Here is a 17,832-nt window from a genome sequence, read left to right on the forward strand (position 1 = left end):
TTACTAGCGACACTGTTATTAAAATGACTGATCCACATGTAACAGCGAGGGCATGCTGTAGTAACAGGCCAAATCAAAACAGGGGTGCTCTCATTATTATTAATAACAGCAATACACGTCATCATGTGGCCCGGTGACCTTCGTTTGCAGTTTATTTTTTCTAGACGATTTACAAAAAAAAGCGACTGTTCAATTAAACCAGCAAAAGTATAATAGCAGTAACGTGTTACTACGATATTACTACTGCCCAGTTAATGCATGACTGTTGCTGTGTGTTGCGTTCACGGTCACTCTGGGGACGCCGCTTATATTGTGAATAGGGGAATACATTCATCGCCACAGTGCGTTATTATTTCTACCTCAGCCGAGCGGGTTTGTTGACCTCAAGGGAGGCGTCTGGGACGAACTGGTCACCAGGGTTGGGTGTAGCCGTGGTTTATTGTTGTCCTGACTGTCCCTTGTGACTAGAATTGAAATGCTGACTCAAATTACCCCCAGCCTGACAGACACACACACACACACCAGTCTGAAACTCCGTTGACTGTGACTAAAGTTACCCCCCTTAGAGACAGGTCCAGCTCTCCACATGCAACGCTACTGCCGCGATTTGAGCTCTGTGTCGAGCTTCGCGTGTGCACGGCTAGTCAGGACCGACAAACGCCATGCACCGATCGTGTGACAGATGGGCTTTTGTGTGAAAACTACTGCGACCCACCGCCAACATGACCTCCAGCGTCACACGCAGAGTGGTGCGTACGGGTGGGAGTTGTCTGGCGAAACGCATTGTTATGTTGGGGGATGAGCCGTCCGAGGTGCTGCTGCTGCTGCTGCTGCTGCTGCTATTTGCGGCTGACGAGTAAATCTAGCCTTTAAATGGTCCACAAGCAAATATTTGTGCATTCTCCGCCGAATTGAACCTCGAAACTTCACAGGCACCAAGCAGGCTTCTCTCTGTTCTTATTAGCATCTGCAAAAACCCCCAGTATCGCCCGTTGGATGAGAACACTGTGTACGGAATCAGAGCCACTTAGCAGGCCGTATCGCCATTGCTTTGTAAGGCTGCTGGCTAGCTACCGTCTTCTTCAGCTAGCAAAACTGTTCGCGCATCCGAGGTACGTGCTTTGGTTTCGTGAGCTTCACGCGTTTGAGAAGAGAAGGCGCTCCGTTGCAAAATGTTTGTTTAATGGTTAACACTGGATTCACATGGGCCGGCGTTGTTTTGAAGAGCTCTTGTTTTGTTTGACGCCATTTGCTCTGTTTAGGGGGTGGCTAGCTCCTGTCGCTAGTTAGCTGGCTAGCTAATGTTATTGTTAGCAACTTGGCTACTTTGACTGTGACTTGTTAGTGAAAGGGCAGTTGCTTCTCTGCACCAAATTGGCAAGTACCAACTCCTGCGCAGTCCTATTCAATAAGCTCTATGTGGCCGCCTCCCACTGCTTTTAAATGTCTCATTGACACAATTGTAACGTAGAGCTAGCTACTGTCACAGTTAGGATGTTTAGATGATCAGTGTGGCTTGAGGCAGTAATGCCAATGTAAGCTTTACCCTCACAATCAGCTGTTTAACCCCAACGTTATTAGTAGTGTGTATTCAATCTAATGCAGCCCAACCAACTACGTTAAACTTTGTATGTGTTTTTGTCTGGGGAACACTGATTAGAGCAGAACTGCTTATTTCTCATGGTGTAATAGGCACATTGTCATGCAGTGCATGTTATTACATGCAGATTATACATTATTATCCCATGCTTGTGAGGAAATTAACATCTTGAACACAATTTAAACTTTGTCAGTTGTGTTGCTGTTAGATTGTGAAATGTACGATTGTGCATAAGTCGGAAAACGAACTGTGTGACACGACAGATAATTGTATCAGTGAATTATTATGGTAATTGTTAATCCTTAAAGACCCCTTAAAGGCAGGAATAAAATGTGTTCACTTTGTCATCGGTCTAACTTACTTAACCTCAGTAAAATTCACCCTTATCTCCTCACTCTGTGTCTCCACAGCAACACGGAGTGTCAAGATGAAGAAGAAAGCTCGGCAGCACCGGGTTGCGGTGCCGCAGAGGCCCCCATCTCCCATCAAGCCATCTCCCAACAAGCAGATTTTGACTTATGCCCAGGCGCAGCGCATGGTGGAGTTTGAGATCGATGGGCGTCTCCATCGGCTCAGCATATACGACAAGCTGGATGTGATTTCGGATGATGACCCCATGGTACAGGAGATGATGGAGTGTACCAGCAATAAGGAGAATGCTGTGAAACCACAGCAGCAGGTCCTTCTGAGGTCAGTCAGACTAAAAAACAACCAGGAGAAAAGAAATGCTGCACTGGGCATCACTGGTCATGGAGAGGGAGGTGGAAATCATGCCAGCAGTAACGTCGGCCCAAAGCTTCCAGAGCCTAAATTTCGTACAGTGGAGTATAACCTTCCAGCAGTTCCAAAGCGTGCACCTGCCTATTATAAATTCACGGAGAAGACCGAGGAAGAGTTGGATGAAGAAACAGAATATGATATGGATGAGGAGGATTATGCCTGGCTGGATTTGGTAAATGAAAAAAGAAGGAGTGAAGGGGTCAGTCAGGTGTCCCACAATGTTTTTGAGTTCCTCGTCGATCGTTTTGAGAAAGAGTTGTACCTGGAAAGTCTGGATCAAGGCAGTGAAAAGCATGCGCCCATTGATGATGATGCTGTCTGCTGCATCTGTATGGATGGAGAGTGTCACAACAGCAATGCGATTTTATTCTGTGACCTGTGCAACGTGGCTGTGCATCAGGAATGCTATGGTGTACCCTACATTCCTGAAGGCCAGTGGCTTTGCAGACACTGCCTCCAGTCACCCAACCAGCCTGCAGACTGCATCCTTTGTCCTAACAAAGGTGGAGCAGTAAAAAAGACAGACGATGACCGCTGGGGGCATGTGGTGTGTGCTCTCTGGGTCCCTGAGGTTGGCTTCTCCAACACCACCTTTATTGAACCCATTGATGGTGTCAGCCACATTCCTCCAGCCCGCTGGAAGCTCAATTGCTACCTTTGCAAAGAGAAAGGTGTTGGAGCGTGCATCCAGTGCCACAAGGCCAACTGTTACACTGCCTTCCATGTCAGCTGTGCCCAAAAGGCTGGCCTCTTTATGAAGATGGAACCGATGACAGAAGTAACTGAAACAGGAGAGACAACCATCTCTGTGAAAAAGACTGCCTACTGCGGAGCTCACACACCTGTCGGATGTGTTCGGAGGCCTCTTTCAATTTATGATGACGCCAAACCCAAAAATGGACTTTGTAAGAAATTGGAAAAGATGAGAGGCACAGGTAAAGGACAGTCAAAAGGAAAGCAGCAGCAGAAGAAGAAGAATAAGAAGCCTGAGCCCGAAGTCGAAAGTGAACCTGCAACACCTGCTACTGTGCCTCATTTTCCTGCACACAGGTATACATATGAGCTGGGATGCATAGTATTTGCTTAATGGGGATGTGTGAAGAGCATTTAGATTGTACAGTGTCAGCATATGATACTGGCTAATAAATTAGCCAGTCATATTTGACTTCTTCACTGGTTAAATTCAGCCTGTGGCTTTTGCCACCCATTGTTTCCATGGTCTGTTCTAAAAATATACGTTACTGGTAAAACACTACGAACAGCTAGAGACATTTGGGATGCTGTTGTTGTGCTGTTATCTCTCACTGACTTTATGCTCATAATACCTGTCTTTCTGGCTCCTTTAGGTTACAAACCATTTTGAACCAGGTGTCAGTTCAAAAGAAGAAAGCATTTGTGGAGCTAGTCCTAAATTACTGGACTCTAAAGAGGCAATCCAGGAATGGGCTCCCTCTCATCAGACGCCTTCAGACAAAACTGCAGTCTCAGAAGAATACGCAACCGGTTTGTTCATCTGTCAGTCAGCCAGAGAAGCATTTCAGTCATTCTGCCTTTTACCAAAGTTCTTGAAATATGTGTTGTAATTATTTATGCAGTCATTTTCATGTTTGGTGAAGCCTATTATATTTTAATATTTTGCCTAGTATGCCACTCAATACCTTGATTTTTTTTTTCTCAGCAAACACAAGTTATTATTCTATTCAGTTCTTTAATGCATGCATTAAATTACTTCTCCAGAGGCAGAGCGAAGAGGAAAGCAGGGCATTAAAAGACCAGCTGAAGGAATGGCATCGTCTCCGGCACGACCTGGAGAGAGCGCGGCTGCTGCTGGAGCTAATTCGCAAGAGGGAAAAGCTCAAGAGGGAAGAGGTAGGAGTGGGGGAATTAGTGGGTACATTTTTGACTTAGTCCATGGTCAGATGCTTTGTAAAATGAAACAATCTGTTCTGCTAATGTTTTCCCTTTTCCACTGGGTTTTAGATTAAACTGCAGGAGACCCTCCTTGAGATGCAGTTGAGTCCCTTCAGTATTTTGCTCAGAGCTCTCTTGGACCAGCTCCAGGCAAAAGACCAGGCCAAGATCTTCACTCAACCGGTTGATGTCAACGAGGTGAACTTCAGTGGATGCTTGAGCACTTTGAAGTTGCATTATTTCACATAGGCACAAGCTTTTTATTTTCCATTACATCTATAATAAAAAGCTTCTCTTCAAATAATCTCTTAGAAAGGTACACTAATCACAGCCTCTGCTTTTCCTCATATTGCCACACACCTGTTAAAAGTTGTAATCAAACACTGCAACAAAAGGCTACAGCCTGCAGACAACAGTTTGTTCCATGTCACAGGATCTGATCACAGTGACTCAGGTTATAAATCAACCCCCCTTCTTGTGTAGACAAGTGTTGAGCAATGTGACTTCCTGGTAAGTGGAATCTGTAACCTGAGATTAAAGTCGAGTGGCATTTGGTGACGCCTGTAAAATGGAAAGGGTGCTTCTCCCTGCAAGCCCGGCTAGCTCAGTCGGTAGAGCATGAGACTCTTAATCTCAGGGTCGTGGGTTCGAGCCCCACGTTGGGCGTCACTTTTGAACATAGAGGTTTTTTTGGCAGATTACTAATTTTATTGTTTGGCTGTGCTTATATGGTATAATGAGTTTTGTTAGCAGGCCATCTCTTTAGTTCTAAGACTTTATAGTGTCAGAATAACATAGTGTCAAAGTTATGATTTTCTTTTTGATTTTATTCTACATGTCAATGATAACATGCCCTATAAGAGTAATATGAAACATGTTATTAAATGTCGTATCCAAAATGTCAAAATCTTGGCCCAGAATGTTGGATAAACAAACAACATTACAAAAAAAACATATGTGCTGTTTCTTGTAGGTTCCCGACTACCTTGACCACATCAAGCACCCAATGGACTTCTCCACCATGCGGCAGCGCATAGATGCCCAGGGCTACAACAACTTGGAACAATTTGAGAATGACTTCAGCCTCATAATTGACAATTGCATGAAGTATAACTCAAAGGACACCTATTTCTACCGAGCTGCTGTTCGCCTCCGAGACCAGGGTGGAGTCCTGCTTAGAAAAGCCCGACGTGATGTGGAGAAAATCGGCTTTGACACGGAAAGCGGCATGCATCTTACCGAGGCTCCTGAAATCACAGCACCACCATCCTTTTCATGGGAGGACGGTAAAGACAGTAGAAAAGAAACAGGCCAGGTTCAATATATAGACAGTGCCCAAAATGTAGGGATTCAAAAGTGATTGGACTGTCATACAAGAAGTTAAACAAATGAATCATAATGTGGGCTTCACTTTGTGTCACGTTGATGCTCTTTTGAGGCCTTCATTGCAGATACCTCTAACTCTTGATATCCATTGAGTTTTGGTGATGATGTCTTTTTATTTCCTCAGTGGACCGCCTGCTAGTGCCAGCCAATCGGGAGCATTTGTCTCCGGACAAGCAGTTGCAGCAGTTACTGGAGAAGTTTGACCTGACCTGTGCCATGAAATCCAGCCCCTCCCGCAGCAAGCGTCTCAAGCTGCTCAAAAAGACTATCAATGATGTTCGCAATGAAATGAGTTTAAAGAGAGTTCATCCTTCCCACCACTCTTGTTCCTTTACAACACCTTCCACATTAGCATCATCTTTATCAGCTCCCACATGCCCAGAACTTCGTGAACCTAAAGAGGAGAGGCTAAAGCCCAATGGACATTTCCCAGATGATGAAGGTATGTATAAATCTATTAAAGCTTTATTAAGACATTCAATTCCTTGCTAACACTGTGCTTGTCAAGACTTTGCTCAAGAAGCTTGCAGCAGGCCTAAAAAAATCAGTTGATGTTTGAAAAAATAAAAACCACACAACTCTTCAGAGATGAATGACGTGGATATAAAGTTTATGTTCCAAAGTTTCTGTGGAGGCGATGGTTGTGCTCCAGCAGCAGAGAAAGGGAATGGAAGTCTGAATTTAAAAGAAATCTAGTATTGTCTTCATAACAGAGCCTTTTTTTAAACAAGGTCAGAACACAGTGTAACGTTCGTATCACACTGTATCACTGCGGTTGTTCACAGCATACTTGCTAAGTCACATTAAGTCTGGTGAAAATAGCATTATCATGAGCTTTAGGGAGGCATACAATAATATGCATGTGCAGATCTACAAACACCAGGAGAAAATGTGGATCACCGACAGAGTTAGTTATGTTTTTTAATATCTGTTCTTTTCATTAAAACAGTGTGACAAATATTACATAATGTTCTTTTACGTAGCCAAACCCTAACATGAATTAAAGCCAAAATACAACTTGGTAGCACTGCATCTAAGAAAATACTAATTGTGGTGCATAACAATCGAGTGCCTTTTCTCCTCCTCCACAGGAGACAAGTCTCTTCCTCCTAAATTGGAGCCTTCAGACTCCATACCCCCCCTCATCCACTCAGACGCAGACTCTGAGCCCCCCACCCTCAAACCAATTGATGCCGCCCCAGACGGCGAGGACAAACCTCACAGCAAGCGAGGCAGGTTTGATGGGGAAATACCAGACCTGCTCTTCCCTACTCCACGCCTCAACGGCCACTCTCGCAATAGCCTCCAGAACTCTTTGCTGGATGGAGACGTAAGCGTGGTCGCCACATCCACCCTTGCCGAGCCCACGGGCACCGTGAACCGTCGGACTGCTGTGCTCTTCCGCAAATCGAAGGCAGCCAGCCCTCAGAAGCCCCCAAGGAACACAGACGAAGGGTCCAATAATGTAGACAGCAAAGAGGGGAATGAGGAGGAAGATGAAGATGGCGCACAGCTGGGGTCCAAGTCTTTCCTGTCAGTGGTCATACCCAGACTGGAGACGCTGCTTCACGGCAAGAAGAGGAAGCGCAGTGGCAGCAGAGACAGTGAGGAGGAGGGAGGAGAAGGAGAGAACGAACAAGAGGGGGAGTCTCATGTCAAAAGAGCTGACACTGGTAAGCATGCCAGAGAGAAACACCAGAAAAACGGCTCTTTATTACTGGGCTTGGACACTCAGTGCCAATACTGTAACCATCACACAGGAAGTTGCCGATTTTTCACAGGAGCTTCGCCACAGTTTTCTTCCTGGCTAAATTTTTTTTGAGCTCCAGTATGTGAGAATTTGAATGGCAGTCCTTCAAGCACTTCATAAAATTAGTACAGAAGTATTAGTCTGCTGCCAACGGCTGTAAGTGGCAGCACAAACATTGCAATTAGCTGTTACACTGCTTACAAGTCATCACAGTCAAATTCCAAATAGCACAGCAGTAAGCAACAACAAACACTTGTTTACTGTTTTACATCTGTTTGCTTAAATCAGATTAGAGTTTGGCTGAACAACCTGTAGCCGATGCTAACTTTCTGCCCTGTGCTCTCTCAGGCCTGTCAAGTGGTTTTTTGAAGGCAGGGGAGGAGAAGGGGCTTGAAGAACCCAGTAGAACCAGTAGGCCGGTGGAGCCACGAAGGCGCTGTGCCTCGGAGTCCTCCATCTCCTCATGTAGCAGTCTTCCAGGAAGCACCAGGTAATGCACTGAAATGAGCATTTTTGTTCCCAGTTATTGCGTTTACTACATAACTTTGTCATGTTTGTTGCCTTTTGTTTTGTTTCCAGCACCATACTCAGTCTTCCAAAGTGTGGGAAAGGAAAGCCCGCCTTGGTCCGGAGAAACACTGTGGATGACAAGAGCGAACTTATCGCCTGCATCGAAAACGGGAATTTTGCTAAAGCTGCACGAATTGCTGCTGGTAAGTGTCAACACAATGTGCGTGCATGTGGACTGAGGAAGTTTAATTTGTGTTTTTTTTTTTTTTTTTGTAAATACAAACCTATTTTATTCAAATAAATTTGGAGGTAGTGGAAAACGGAAACTAATGAATCAGCAGCTCAGTGACTTTGGACTTTTGAAAAAAACATGTTTGCTGCATCACCTAATATAAGGAAATGTTTTGCAGCGAGCCCTCAAATCTAATTGAGTTATTACAAAGACGTACTAAGGAAGTAGATCTGACTGAGTTTAAACTATTTAGTTTGTCTAGAAAACAGTATTGTAAATGTTAGAAACCAGCACATTTTCATCATCTTAATTATAGACGGATTAACTTATTGGCTAATCGAAACAGTAATCAGCAAACTAATTGATTGTGATTGTGGCCAGTAAGTGTTATGTTACATGAAGCACCAGTGTAGATACACAGGTGTCTGCAGGTGCCGTTAAAGTGCCTATAATTCACAAAGCTCAAACTCACAAAAAACAAAATGTGTTCAGAGTTGGCCTTAAATGACTGGTTTATTGCGTTCTAGTCAGTTTAGTTTAACCTGCAGACATCTGGTTATTATTACAAACACAAAAAGCAACTACCAGCCAAGTTAGTGTGATACTTGGCAGTGACTGCCGAGTCTTGTGCCTGCCACTATGGCATGTAACCAGTCAGCAACTGGGGACTTGTCCCTCATCTAAAATTCACATTTGGCTGATTAGTTGGTACAAGTGGCTGGTAGATTTTAATAAATGTCATTCACTGTGGCTCTTAAAGAGAAAAGGTAATTTCCCACTCTGGTTTGCTGTGTATGCTCCTGCACTGAAAGCATGGCTTTGGAAATGTGTTTATGTGTTTAAACCCGTACATAACATGTTTGGTGTTGTTCCCACTTCCATAGAGGTTGGAAACAGCAATATTTGGATGCCCGCTAGTGCTGCAACCGTTGCATTGGAACCTTTAAAGCTAGTTTGGGCCAAATGTAGCGGATACCCTTCCTATCCTGCCTTGGTGAGTGTTTGTGTGAGAGAAAGCATGAATATTTGAAAGTTTCTTCACTCAGACGTTATTGTTGTCATCGCTTTACTTTGGGAGACATTGAAAACCAATGATGATAATGGTTGTTTAACAGGATGATTAGGAAGTTTCACTATAACTGGTCTTTCAGTGACCAGGTTTCCAGAGTTGTCTCTGGTTTGCCCTGTAGGGGGCAGCATTTTACTGTTAACCAGTTTAATTTGACCTTAACATGAAAGGACAAATGAGAAAAGGTAGCTTGTAGCCACAAGCCGATGGTGTGCATGCAACTTAAACATCCCATGTAAATGCTTAAGTGATTTGATGAGTGTAATAACTACATGTTTTCCATGTATTTGCATTCATGATGATGTCTGCTTGTGTGAGAAACTCGCCTTTTTCCCCCCACCCTCTGCAGATCATCGACCCCCACATGCCACGTGTGAGCTGCCAGCACAACGGGGTGTCCATCCCTGTGCCCCCCATGGACGTGCTCCGCATTGGAGAACAGATGCAGTACAAAGCCGAAGAGAAGCTCTACCTCGTCCTCTTCTTCGACAACAAGCGCAGCTGGTGAGGGCCTCTATCTGCAGGAATGATTTACGCTGACTCAGGTTTCTACAAGGGTAAACCTGTCAGTCTGTCTTGTCAGCTGATCATTATTCTCTTGTGGCTGCATGACATCAATTGTCAAGAGGCAAGAAATAGCTCTCGTTTCAAAAGGCATTTGAAAGTTTCACCTGGACTCTGTATCACTAGGAAATTGTGTCTCAGTCTTTAGCAGGGAAAATGGCACTGTAACCCTACTGTCAGACCATCAAGCTGAAATTCCCTAAATGTAATCTCAGCTTTATATAGGTAACTGTTTTGAAAAGATTGATATATGCCTGGGAAGTAATACTATCAGGAGCACGGAAACACATTCAACCCCAGCTAGTTGCTGATGGTGTAACATCAGTGCTGTTTTCTCCCCTTCAGGCAGTGGCTTCCTAGATCCAAGATGGTTCCTCTGGGAATGGACAAGACCATAGACAAGATCAAAATGATGGAGGGACGCACATCCAGCATTCGCAAGGCTGTCCAGATCGCCTTCAGCCGTGCCATGAACCACCTGAGCATTGTGCAGGACGAGCCAGTCAGCGACCTCAGCGATGTGGACTGATGACAACGGCTGACTGTCTCCCCTCTCTTTCTCTCTCTCACACACACACAGACACATACACACTTATGTCTCACTGTACGTTTGAGGACACTTATACACATGACACTTGACAATTGTTTTCCTAGCCCCTTACCCTAACCATCACAAGTCAATGCCTAACCCTAAACTTTATCCCAACCCTAGCCCAAATCTAATCCTAACCCTAGTCTTAGCCCAGAGGATCGGCTAAATATCCTCAAAAGACCAACATGTCCTCCGGTGGTATTGAAACAAGGAAAAAAAAGACATGAACCTGCACCCACACACACACACACACACATACACGCACACAAACTTGTACCTCTCATGTACCAAATACCCACCTCGTCTCCCTCCTTCTGTCTCTACAGGAGACTCAAATGTTTACTGGGCACCTTCTGTAACAGGTGGTGTCTCTTCCTCATCCATTCCTACTTGTACACACTCCTACCATGTGCCGATGGGATACGGCTGCTGCTCATATGAATGTCTCTATCTATCTTCTCCCTCTCCATTTTTTGAAACTGTGCTTAGAGACTGCTCCCCACCACCAATCATGACATCATTTATAATTTGAAGGCAACAACATTTGTGATTGAGTCCTTACATTTTGTTAACTCTTGGTCTGTTATTTCTAATCATCATTTGTGTTACAGAAGTAGCCGCAGTAGCTGGTGAAACAGCTACTTAATCCACAAAGGCTTTCAGTTGCATTAAAGCTGCTGTAGCCAAGCCTACGTACATGTCATAGTCACATTTCCATACTGAAGTCGTCTACATTTACAAATACTTTCCTTTGTATTTAACTGTAAATAAGATGTACATTTGCTTGACACTAACTTATTTTGTAGTTTTGACATTTATGGACACTGTACAGTTTTTTTTTTTTTTTTTTTTTTTAGTATTTATACTTGATGCATTCTTGGCACTAGGGTGTGAGTGCTGTTTTGCAAGTGCTGTGTGGCCAAGAATAATAAAAAAAAAAAGTGCAAAAGCCTTAGTATTAATGAGATTAGGGCTAAAATGTCATGTTTCTGAAAAGTATGAAAGTATTCCCATTTTCATTTTTTAAGTTATTGAACTTTATAATTGTAAAGTTCCATTTGGCATTAATCCTTTTTGTATTAAAATAGTTTTAGTATATTTTTGTTCACATATATATATTTATATGATTTAAATTCTCGGTAATAACTGTGTGTAAGCCTCTGACGCTCATACAAGCAGTCTGATGACGTGGACACAACGTATACAGTTCTCAAGAAACCAAAAATGTTGCTACCCAGACGTTTTTCTCGATTCATTTTCTGTGTGAAGTGTGTAATTGTTGCCAAAAAAAAAAAAAGAGAAAATGACTAAAGTGTATTTTTTATGTGCTACATTTGACTGTTACTTACTTTTGATGTAGTCATAGGGAGATGTGCCTGCATTAACTTATTGTAAAGTATTTTCATTACTTTATATTCCAGGAAAGACGTTCAAATTGATTGTGGTAAAGTGGCACATTATGTGGTGGATACTTGCCTTCTTTTTAAGTAACCTTTTCTAACTTTTTGTTTTGTTTTGTTTTGTTTGTTTTGTAGAAATAGATTCCAGATATTTCATTTTATACAATTGCCTATTTTTCCCTGGGTAGCATTGGGTAGTTTTGGTATATTTCATTTTGTATTTAACCGTAGTAGTTTCTTTTAATCAGGTCATAAAATATTGCTGGGACTGTTTTTGTAGTAAAGCAAAAAATAAACACACAAATATGAACAGTAACCTCTCTTTTTTTTTTTTTTTTTGATTGACGTTTTTATGTCTCTCAGGGAAACAAATTCCTAATTGAATTCCGCCTGTTGAATTTAATGATTGTACATAGCAGAGAGTTTGAAGGTTTAAACAGACTCAGGAGATGTGTTAATAAAATGATTATATTTTAGCTCCTGTAGTAGATTAACTCACCTGTTTGCTCACATTATAGGGCTTTGTTAATATAATTCAAATGTCCTTTTAAGTAAAATACTATTTATTTTAAGTTAAATACTTTTTTTTTTTTTTTTTTTTTACTGGTTGTGGTAAAAATAGATTGTGTACTAATTCAAAACTTTTCAAAAAAAATTTCCAAAAATTTTGAATCTGTTTTTTTGTGAAATATTTTTCCAAATCGTACAGCGGACATTTTAAAAGTGACAGCAGCCACACATAATCAAGTAAAACCATAAAAGCTGCTGGTAAAATAAGAAGTGGAGTAAAAAAAGAGTAAAAAAAAAAAAATAAATAAATCCCTGCTGCTCATGCTAACACTGCTAACATAGGTGAACAAGGAAGAGGCAGCCATTTTAAAGCCGCCCACACGGCGGCGCTGTGGCTCCACTCGACACCCCGTCTGACGCCAAGATTCAGTTTAAAGGGACGAAAACAAAAACGAAAAGCAGCAAACCTGTCCGTCAACCTGCTGCTCTCGGCTCTCCTCTGCTCAGGTAGGCATCAGCATTCAGCGTATAAACCGTTCCCATCACCGTGTTCAAATGCTGAATGCACCGATTAGAGAGAAATGCCAATTAATGCTAAATGAGTTTGAAGACATGGCCTCTCTCTCTCTCTCTCTCTCTCTCTCTCTTCCAACTCTAACTTCAACTCTTCCTTTTCCATTGTGTTTTTCTCTCCCCCTACACACACACACACACACACACACACCGAGCACACAATTCCCTCCTTAAGTGTATTTGTTTATATGCTAATGCTCAAATGAAAGTTAGCCAACAGAGATGTAGCTAAACAAGAGCTGTGTGGGCTGGAGTTGAACCTGCACCATCACAGTCATGGAGACTGGGGGTTCATTCAGAAGTGCTGCTGCAAAGGCCAAAGCGAGGCGCGCCTTCAATGCAAATTTAGCAGAAAACAGTTGAAATATGCATTTTGCTTAAGCCAATACAGCCTCTGTTATTTGAAGCTGCTGACATTCAGAGAGATAAAGTAGCTTTATGGGGATTAAATGAGCAAGTAATGGCCTCGTGATATAGGAAGCCACCTTCAAGCCACGTTGAAAGACATCTCCCATCTTTCTAAACAATTGGAGCTAATGTAGTTGCACACAAACACACAACAGACTCTCTCCCCTCTCTTTGTCTGTCTGTCTTCACCAGATACTAATTGTATGGGGAGGTAAACACAGCAGTCAAGTGGAGAGGATGGCGAGCCAAGCGTGAATATCAATCTCCCCACATCGCTGTCATCAGATGACTTTGACTGAGTTGAGGCGTCTCGTTAGCGTGGCGGAGCAGGGGGTGACGCGGGCAGCAATCCCATCCAGGTGGAGGCAGGAGGGAGGACGGATGAGGAGGGAGGAGGGAGGAGGGGGACCTCCAAAGTTATGGGAGTCTGCACGAGTTAACAGGTGAGTGTGTGACAGTGCCGTGGAGGTGTAATCCAGGCCAAGGGAGGAAATGTCATGTCCCCACATGGATACGCTCCTCTGCATGTATTCACGCAGAGGCAGGCAGGCAGGCAGGCAGGCAGGCAGGAACACGGAAGTGCACGAGCTGTAAATGTGTGCGTGCGTGTTCCATATTCATGCGTCTTATTATTATGAACTTGTGCCACCAGCAGTTTTTTTGGCTCCCACGTCAGCAAGTGACAGCAAGAGTTGCCTGGGTTGCACACGGGTGTCAGACCTGGCAACTAATTCCCGATAACTTTTCCTTTGCAGCTAAGATTTTTGGCAAAAAGTAGAAAATAAAAGTTATATATTAATGTGTGTGTATATAGTTTGTTTTGCTCACCTTGGATATATAGACATATAGATTTAGCTTTGCGTGACCTTGAACCATAAAGGTGCCTTTATGTTACACCTGAGCCATTGTTGTTGGTTTTCTAACAAAAGACTAAAAGACTTCAGTCAGTTCATTTCAAGCAAAAATGTTAACATTCATTCTTTGGTTTCAACTTCATCATCTTTACTGATTAGCTTTGGGATTTGAACTTTGAGCTCAACAAAGCTAAACATTTTTAGACACTACCATGAACCCTGAAGAGTGTTGACAAGCGTGTTTTCATTATTTATTTCCTAATTTTTTGACATTTCACTCAGCGTTAAGAAAAAGATTAACCGATAATAAAAATAATCAATAGTTTGTTTTTCGGTTTTTAATTTTCCGCTTTTGTTTCCCCTTATGTTGCTTTCAAAGTTATTTGAATCCATCAACATTAGCTTGTTACAGCTTTTTAGTAAAATCACATTTTTAAATCTGATATATATTCAAACCAGGAGTCCATGTTTTTTCTGTTGCTTATTATTTGATAAACGTTTCCTCTAAATACAACCCGACTTTGGAATTTCCAGTTTTATGGTTTAAACAAAGCTGGTGTTTGGGATGAAGAGGTTAAACATGTTTTCACCTTGAATTTAAAATGAAAAAACAGTTCTGTACAAGCACAGAAACACTGTAAAATGCCACTGAGACTCCTCTTATTTGCGACTAAAAGTTCCCATGTGAGGTGACTTGTAGAGGAAACACACTTTGAACCCTGCCCCAATCCTTCTGCATTAAACATTGGGCAAAGCGTCCACTTTCCATTTTGGAACAGGCATAAACAAATATTATCCTCCACCTCTCCCTTCCAGCTCTATCTTCCTTTTTTCCCAACCTCTCTTTACTTATCTCGCTCTCTTTCTCTCTCTTGGCGGGTCCCTGATAGGCCGAATCTCCAGTGGCCATGTTCAAAACACTGGGCCAGAATAGCTCGGGCCCTAGGTAGATAAATATTTATGGGGTGCGTTTGCTTCCTACCACAGAGGAGAAGTAGAAATAGTGTGTTTCCAAGGTGAGCAAAACAAACAACTTCAAAAGAATTTAAATGCAGTTCATGTAAATTTTCTCCTGCAGTCACATGTTCCTGTGGAGATTATCATTAGACTTTTAATGAAGGATTCACTCCTGATGCCAGATGACCTGATTATTGTCTGAAAGAGCAGCCCAAAGGCGCTGGTGAATTAAGTCGATGAAGACAGTTAAAGCATGTGTACACAGCTGTGTGTTGTATATTCACAGTCATGAAGTCTTCAGCCGTTAAGTCATCACGTTTGGACAGCAATCAGATGAGCAGCTACGGTATTCATTGATCAGAGTGGTGTGTGATTAGAAAGAGCACCCCTAATGGATGACATGAAAGAGCTTCTTGGCATGGACGAGGCCCAAGGAAAACAATAATCACTGGTCCCTGGATGTCATTTATTTGCTACTAACCAGCAACAAAAATATAGTCTTTGAATGAAACTACAGCTTAGCACCTAAGTTCTAGTAGTTAACGTTAAATCCATGTAAAGAAATCCTCTCTTGATTCTTATTCCCTGAGTCAACTCATAGACGGCTGCCTGTCACATGTATCCTCATCAAACGCAGCCAAGCGCATGTCTAATTATCTGTTAATGTCATGTTTCAACTGGCTGCATAAACGTGATGGTGTGTATGCGGGGTGGGTGGGGGGGTTCGTTTGTTGGTTGTGAGGGATCAGCAAGGCTCAGAGCATGGCCCTTTGATGTGAGAGATAATTATTTGTGTAGTTAAGATAATTAGCAAAAGTCCAAAATAAAAGTTAATAGAAATAGGCTAACTGTCGCTTTCACTGTAGCTGGAGTGAACTCAAGCTGCGAGCCAAACGGTGTGCAGTGTTCCTCTTTTCTGGGAGTTAAATTAGATTCATGATGTGAATTTAGCACAGTTTTATATATAGAGTCTCCTCCAAAGACTGAGAACAACAGTATACTGAGTTGTTGCTATTTCCCATGCTCAGTACACCAGTGGTTTCTTTCTTTTTTATGACATCGATACGGTTAATGAACACAAATGAGTTGGTCTCGCCATTCTAATACTTTTGGAGGGGGCAGTATGACTTATTATTTCTCTTTCTTGTTTAAATGTGTTATTTTTTTTTCTTTTCAGTAGATCAGTATATTCCCTTCTATACTTAGCTACTATTAAGGGGAAATGAGAATTTTTCACACTGAAATGGGTTGAGTACTGAGTACTGAGTACTGAGTACTGAGTACTGAGTACTACGACAAATGTGAAACTGGTTGTAATATAAAATCTTTTGTAGCTCCAGAGGTAGTTACATGAATTCCCTTAAACTGCCTCAAGATGTGTCACTTGAATTGGAATCTGTTGGTCCTACATGTTTGGAAATGAATATATGCATTTGAAGATTCCCGCTTTACCAGACTTCATCCCTGCTTAAGGCCTAAATAGCAGCCACTAGCATAATAAACTCTCTGTGGCTGAATAGTGGCTGAGATGCATTGTGGATAATGTACGGACCAGGTTTTGTTAGGGAAGAATACATGGTTCTGCTGAATGTGTTCATAAATCTGACAGCAATATGAAAGTTCAGTGTGAAGTTGGTGGAGTACTTATTTAATAATATTAAGAATAAAACTTCATGTAGCACATTTCATAAAACCTACTGCAGTGCAATGCATGGCAGCGGGTTTTATGAAATGTGCTTCATCAAAAACCAAAAATACCTATAAAACGTGCAAGAAATTGGAACATTAGATATTAGACATGAAGATGAATGAATGAATGAAGATTATTTGTACTGAGAAACAAAAAAACAAAAACAAACTAAATTTAAACCAGAGGGAACTCATTTACACATGACAAGAGTATTAAATCTGGTCCAGGGCTTCTTGATTGCTGGAGAGACACACATATTTTTACACTTCCAAATATCTTCATCAGTATTGACCTCAAATCGAGTTTGGATCATCCTGTACTAGTCACTGTAGCTAGGATTTCAGAAGTACCCTAGGTAATTAAAAGTCTTATTCTGATTTTTTTTTTTTCTGTAACACTCTCACATTTTCAAAGCTTTCTCTACGCTGCCAAGAATAAAATTCTGGAGTTAGAAATTATAATTATATATTACAGTTACATTGAGTTTAGATGTCGACATGTCGATCATGCTCTGCAGTTTTATACTGTATCTGTGTGTTAAAGTGGGGTTAACTATAAGGAGCACTCTGGGTGGGATGGGAGTTTTTGTATGTTCTTGCACAGATGTGTGTCTAAATGGCTTCATCCCGGCGCTTATGGAGAAGAGACTTTCCCGTCATTCTCATCACCATTCTGCTGCATCCAAGGACACTGTTGTGATTGACGGGGCTTAATGTGTATCTTGCCAGAATTGGATTTCATCCTGGGGGCTCTGCCACAGGGCCCTTATGTTAGATTTTACACTTTCCCCCCCTCTCCACTTCTGTCCTCCCCTCCCTTTTCTCTGTCGTACAAACAGAAACAGAATTACCTCTTCTGGAGCAGCTCCTGCTTGCTGCATTGTGGTGAGATCATGTGCGGATCTGTGTCGCTGAGTGATTGTGCTGCTTGTGTTTTTCTAGGGATAGCAGGGATGTAGGAGAGGATTTGTGCATGTAAAAGACAGCCAGAAAAAGAGCAGGCATGACTGTGAGCCCTTGTTTTGATGCATACGTACAGGTGTGTGT

The 17,832-nt window shown here is 42.2% G+C and overlaps 1 protein-coding gene and 1 non-coding gene across 4 annotated transcripts; both read left to right on the forward strand.

The window, feature by feature from the left end:
- The first annotated feature begins 264 nt into the window (after nucleotides 1–264).
- brd1a (bromodomain containing 1a) lies at nucleotides 265–12,110 on the forward strand. 3 transcript variants are annotated; one of them, XM_026361141.1, is made up of 13 exons: nucleotides 265–749; nucleotides 2,011–3,430; nucleotides 3,727–3,895; nucleotides 4,118–4,249; nucleotides 4,361–4,489; nucleotides 5,265–5,577; nucleotides 5,802–6,119; nucleotides 6,769–7,350; nucleotides 7,776–7,917; nucleotides 8,007–8,140; nucleotides 9,054–9,163; nucleotides 9,588–9,742; nucleotides 10,148–12,110. In XM_026361141.1, the coding sequence occupies exons 1-13, from the start codon at nucleotides 683–685 to the stop codon at nucleotides 10,329–10,331; spliced, it is 3,855 nt and encodes a 1,284-aa protein (XP_026216926.1). In that variant the 5' UTR covers nucleotides 265–682; the 3' UTR covers nucleotides 10,332–12,110. The 3 variants fall into 3 exon arrangements, with proteins under 3 accessions (XP_026216926.1, XP_026216927.1, XP_026216928.1); XM_026361142.1 differs by having other exon boundaries at nucleotides 3,727–3,883; XM_026361143.1 differs by lacking the exon at nucleotides 265–749 and adding an exon at nucleotides 788–1,112.
- trnak-cuu lies at nucleotides 4,885–4,957 on the forward strand. Its single transcript has one exon. It is a non-coding gene; the product is annotated as a tRNA-Lys (tRNA).
- Nucleotides 12,111–17,832: the final 5,722 nt, after the last annotated feature.

The sequence above is a fragment of the Anabas testudineus genome, chromosome 23 (assembly GCF_900324465.2).
Source record: "Anabas testudineus chromosome 23, fAnaTes1.2, whole genome shotgun sequence".
NCBI lineage: Eukaryota > Metazoa > Chordata > Actinopteri > Anabantiformes > Anabantidae > Anabas > Anabas testudineus.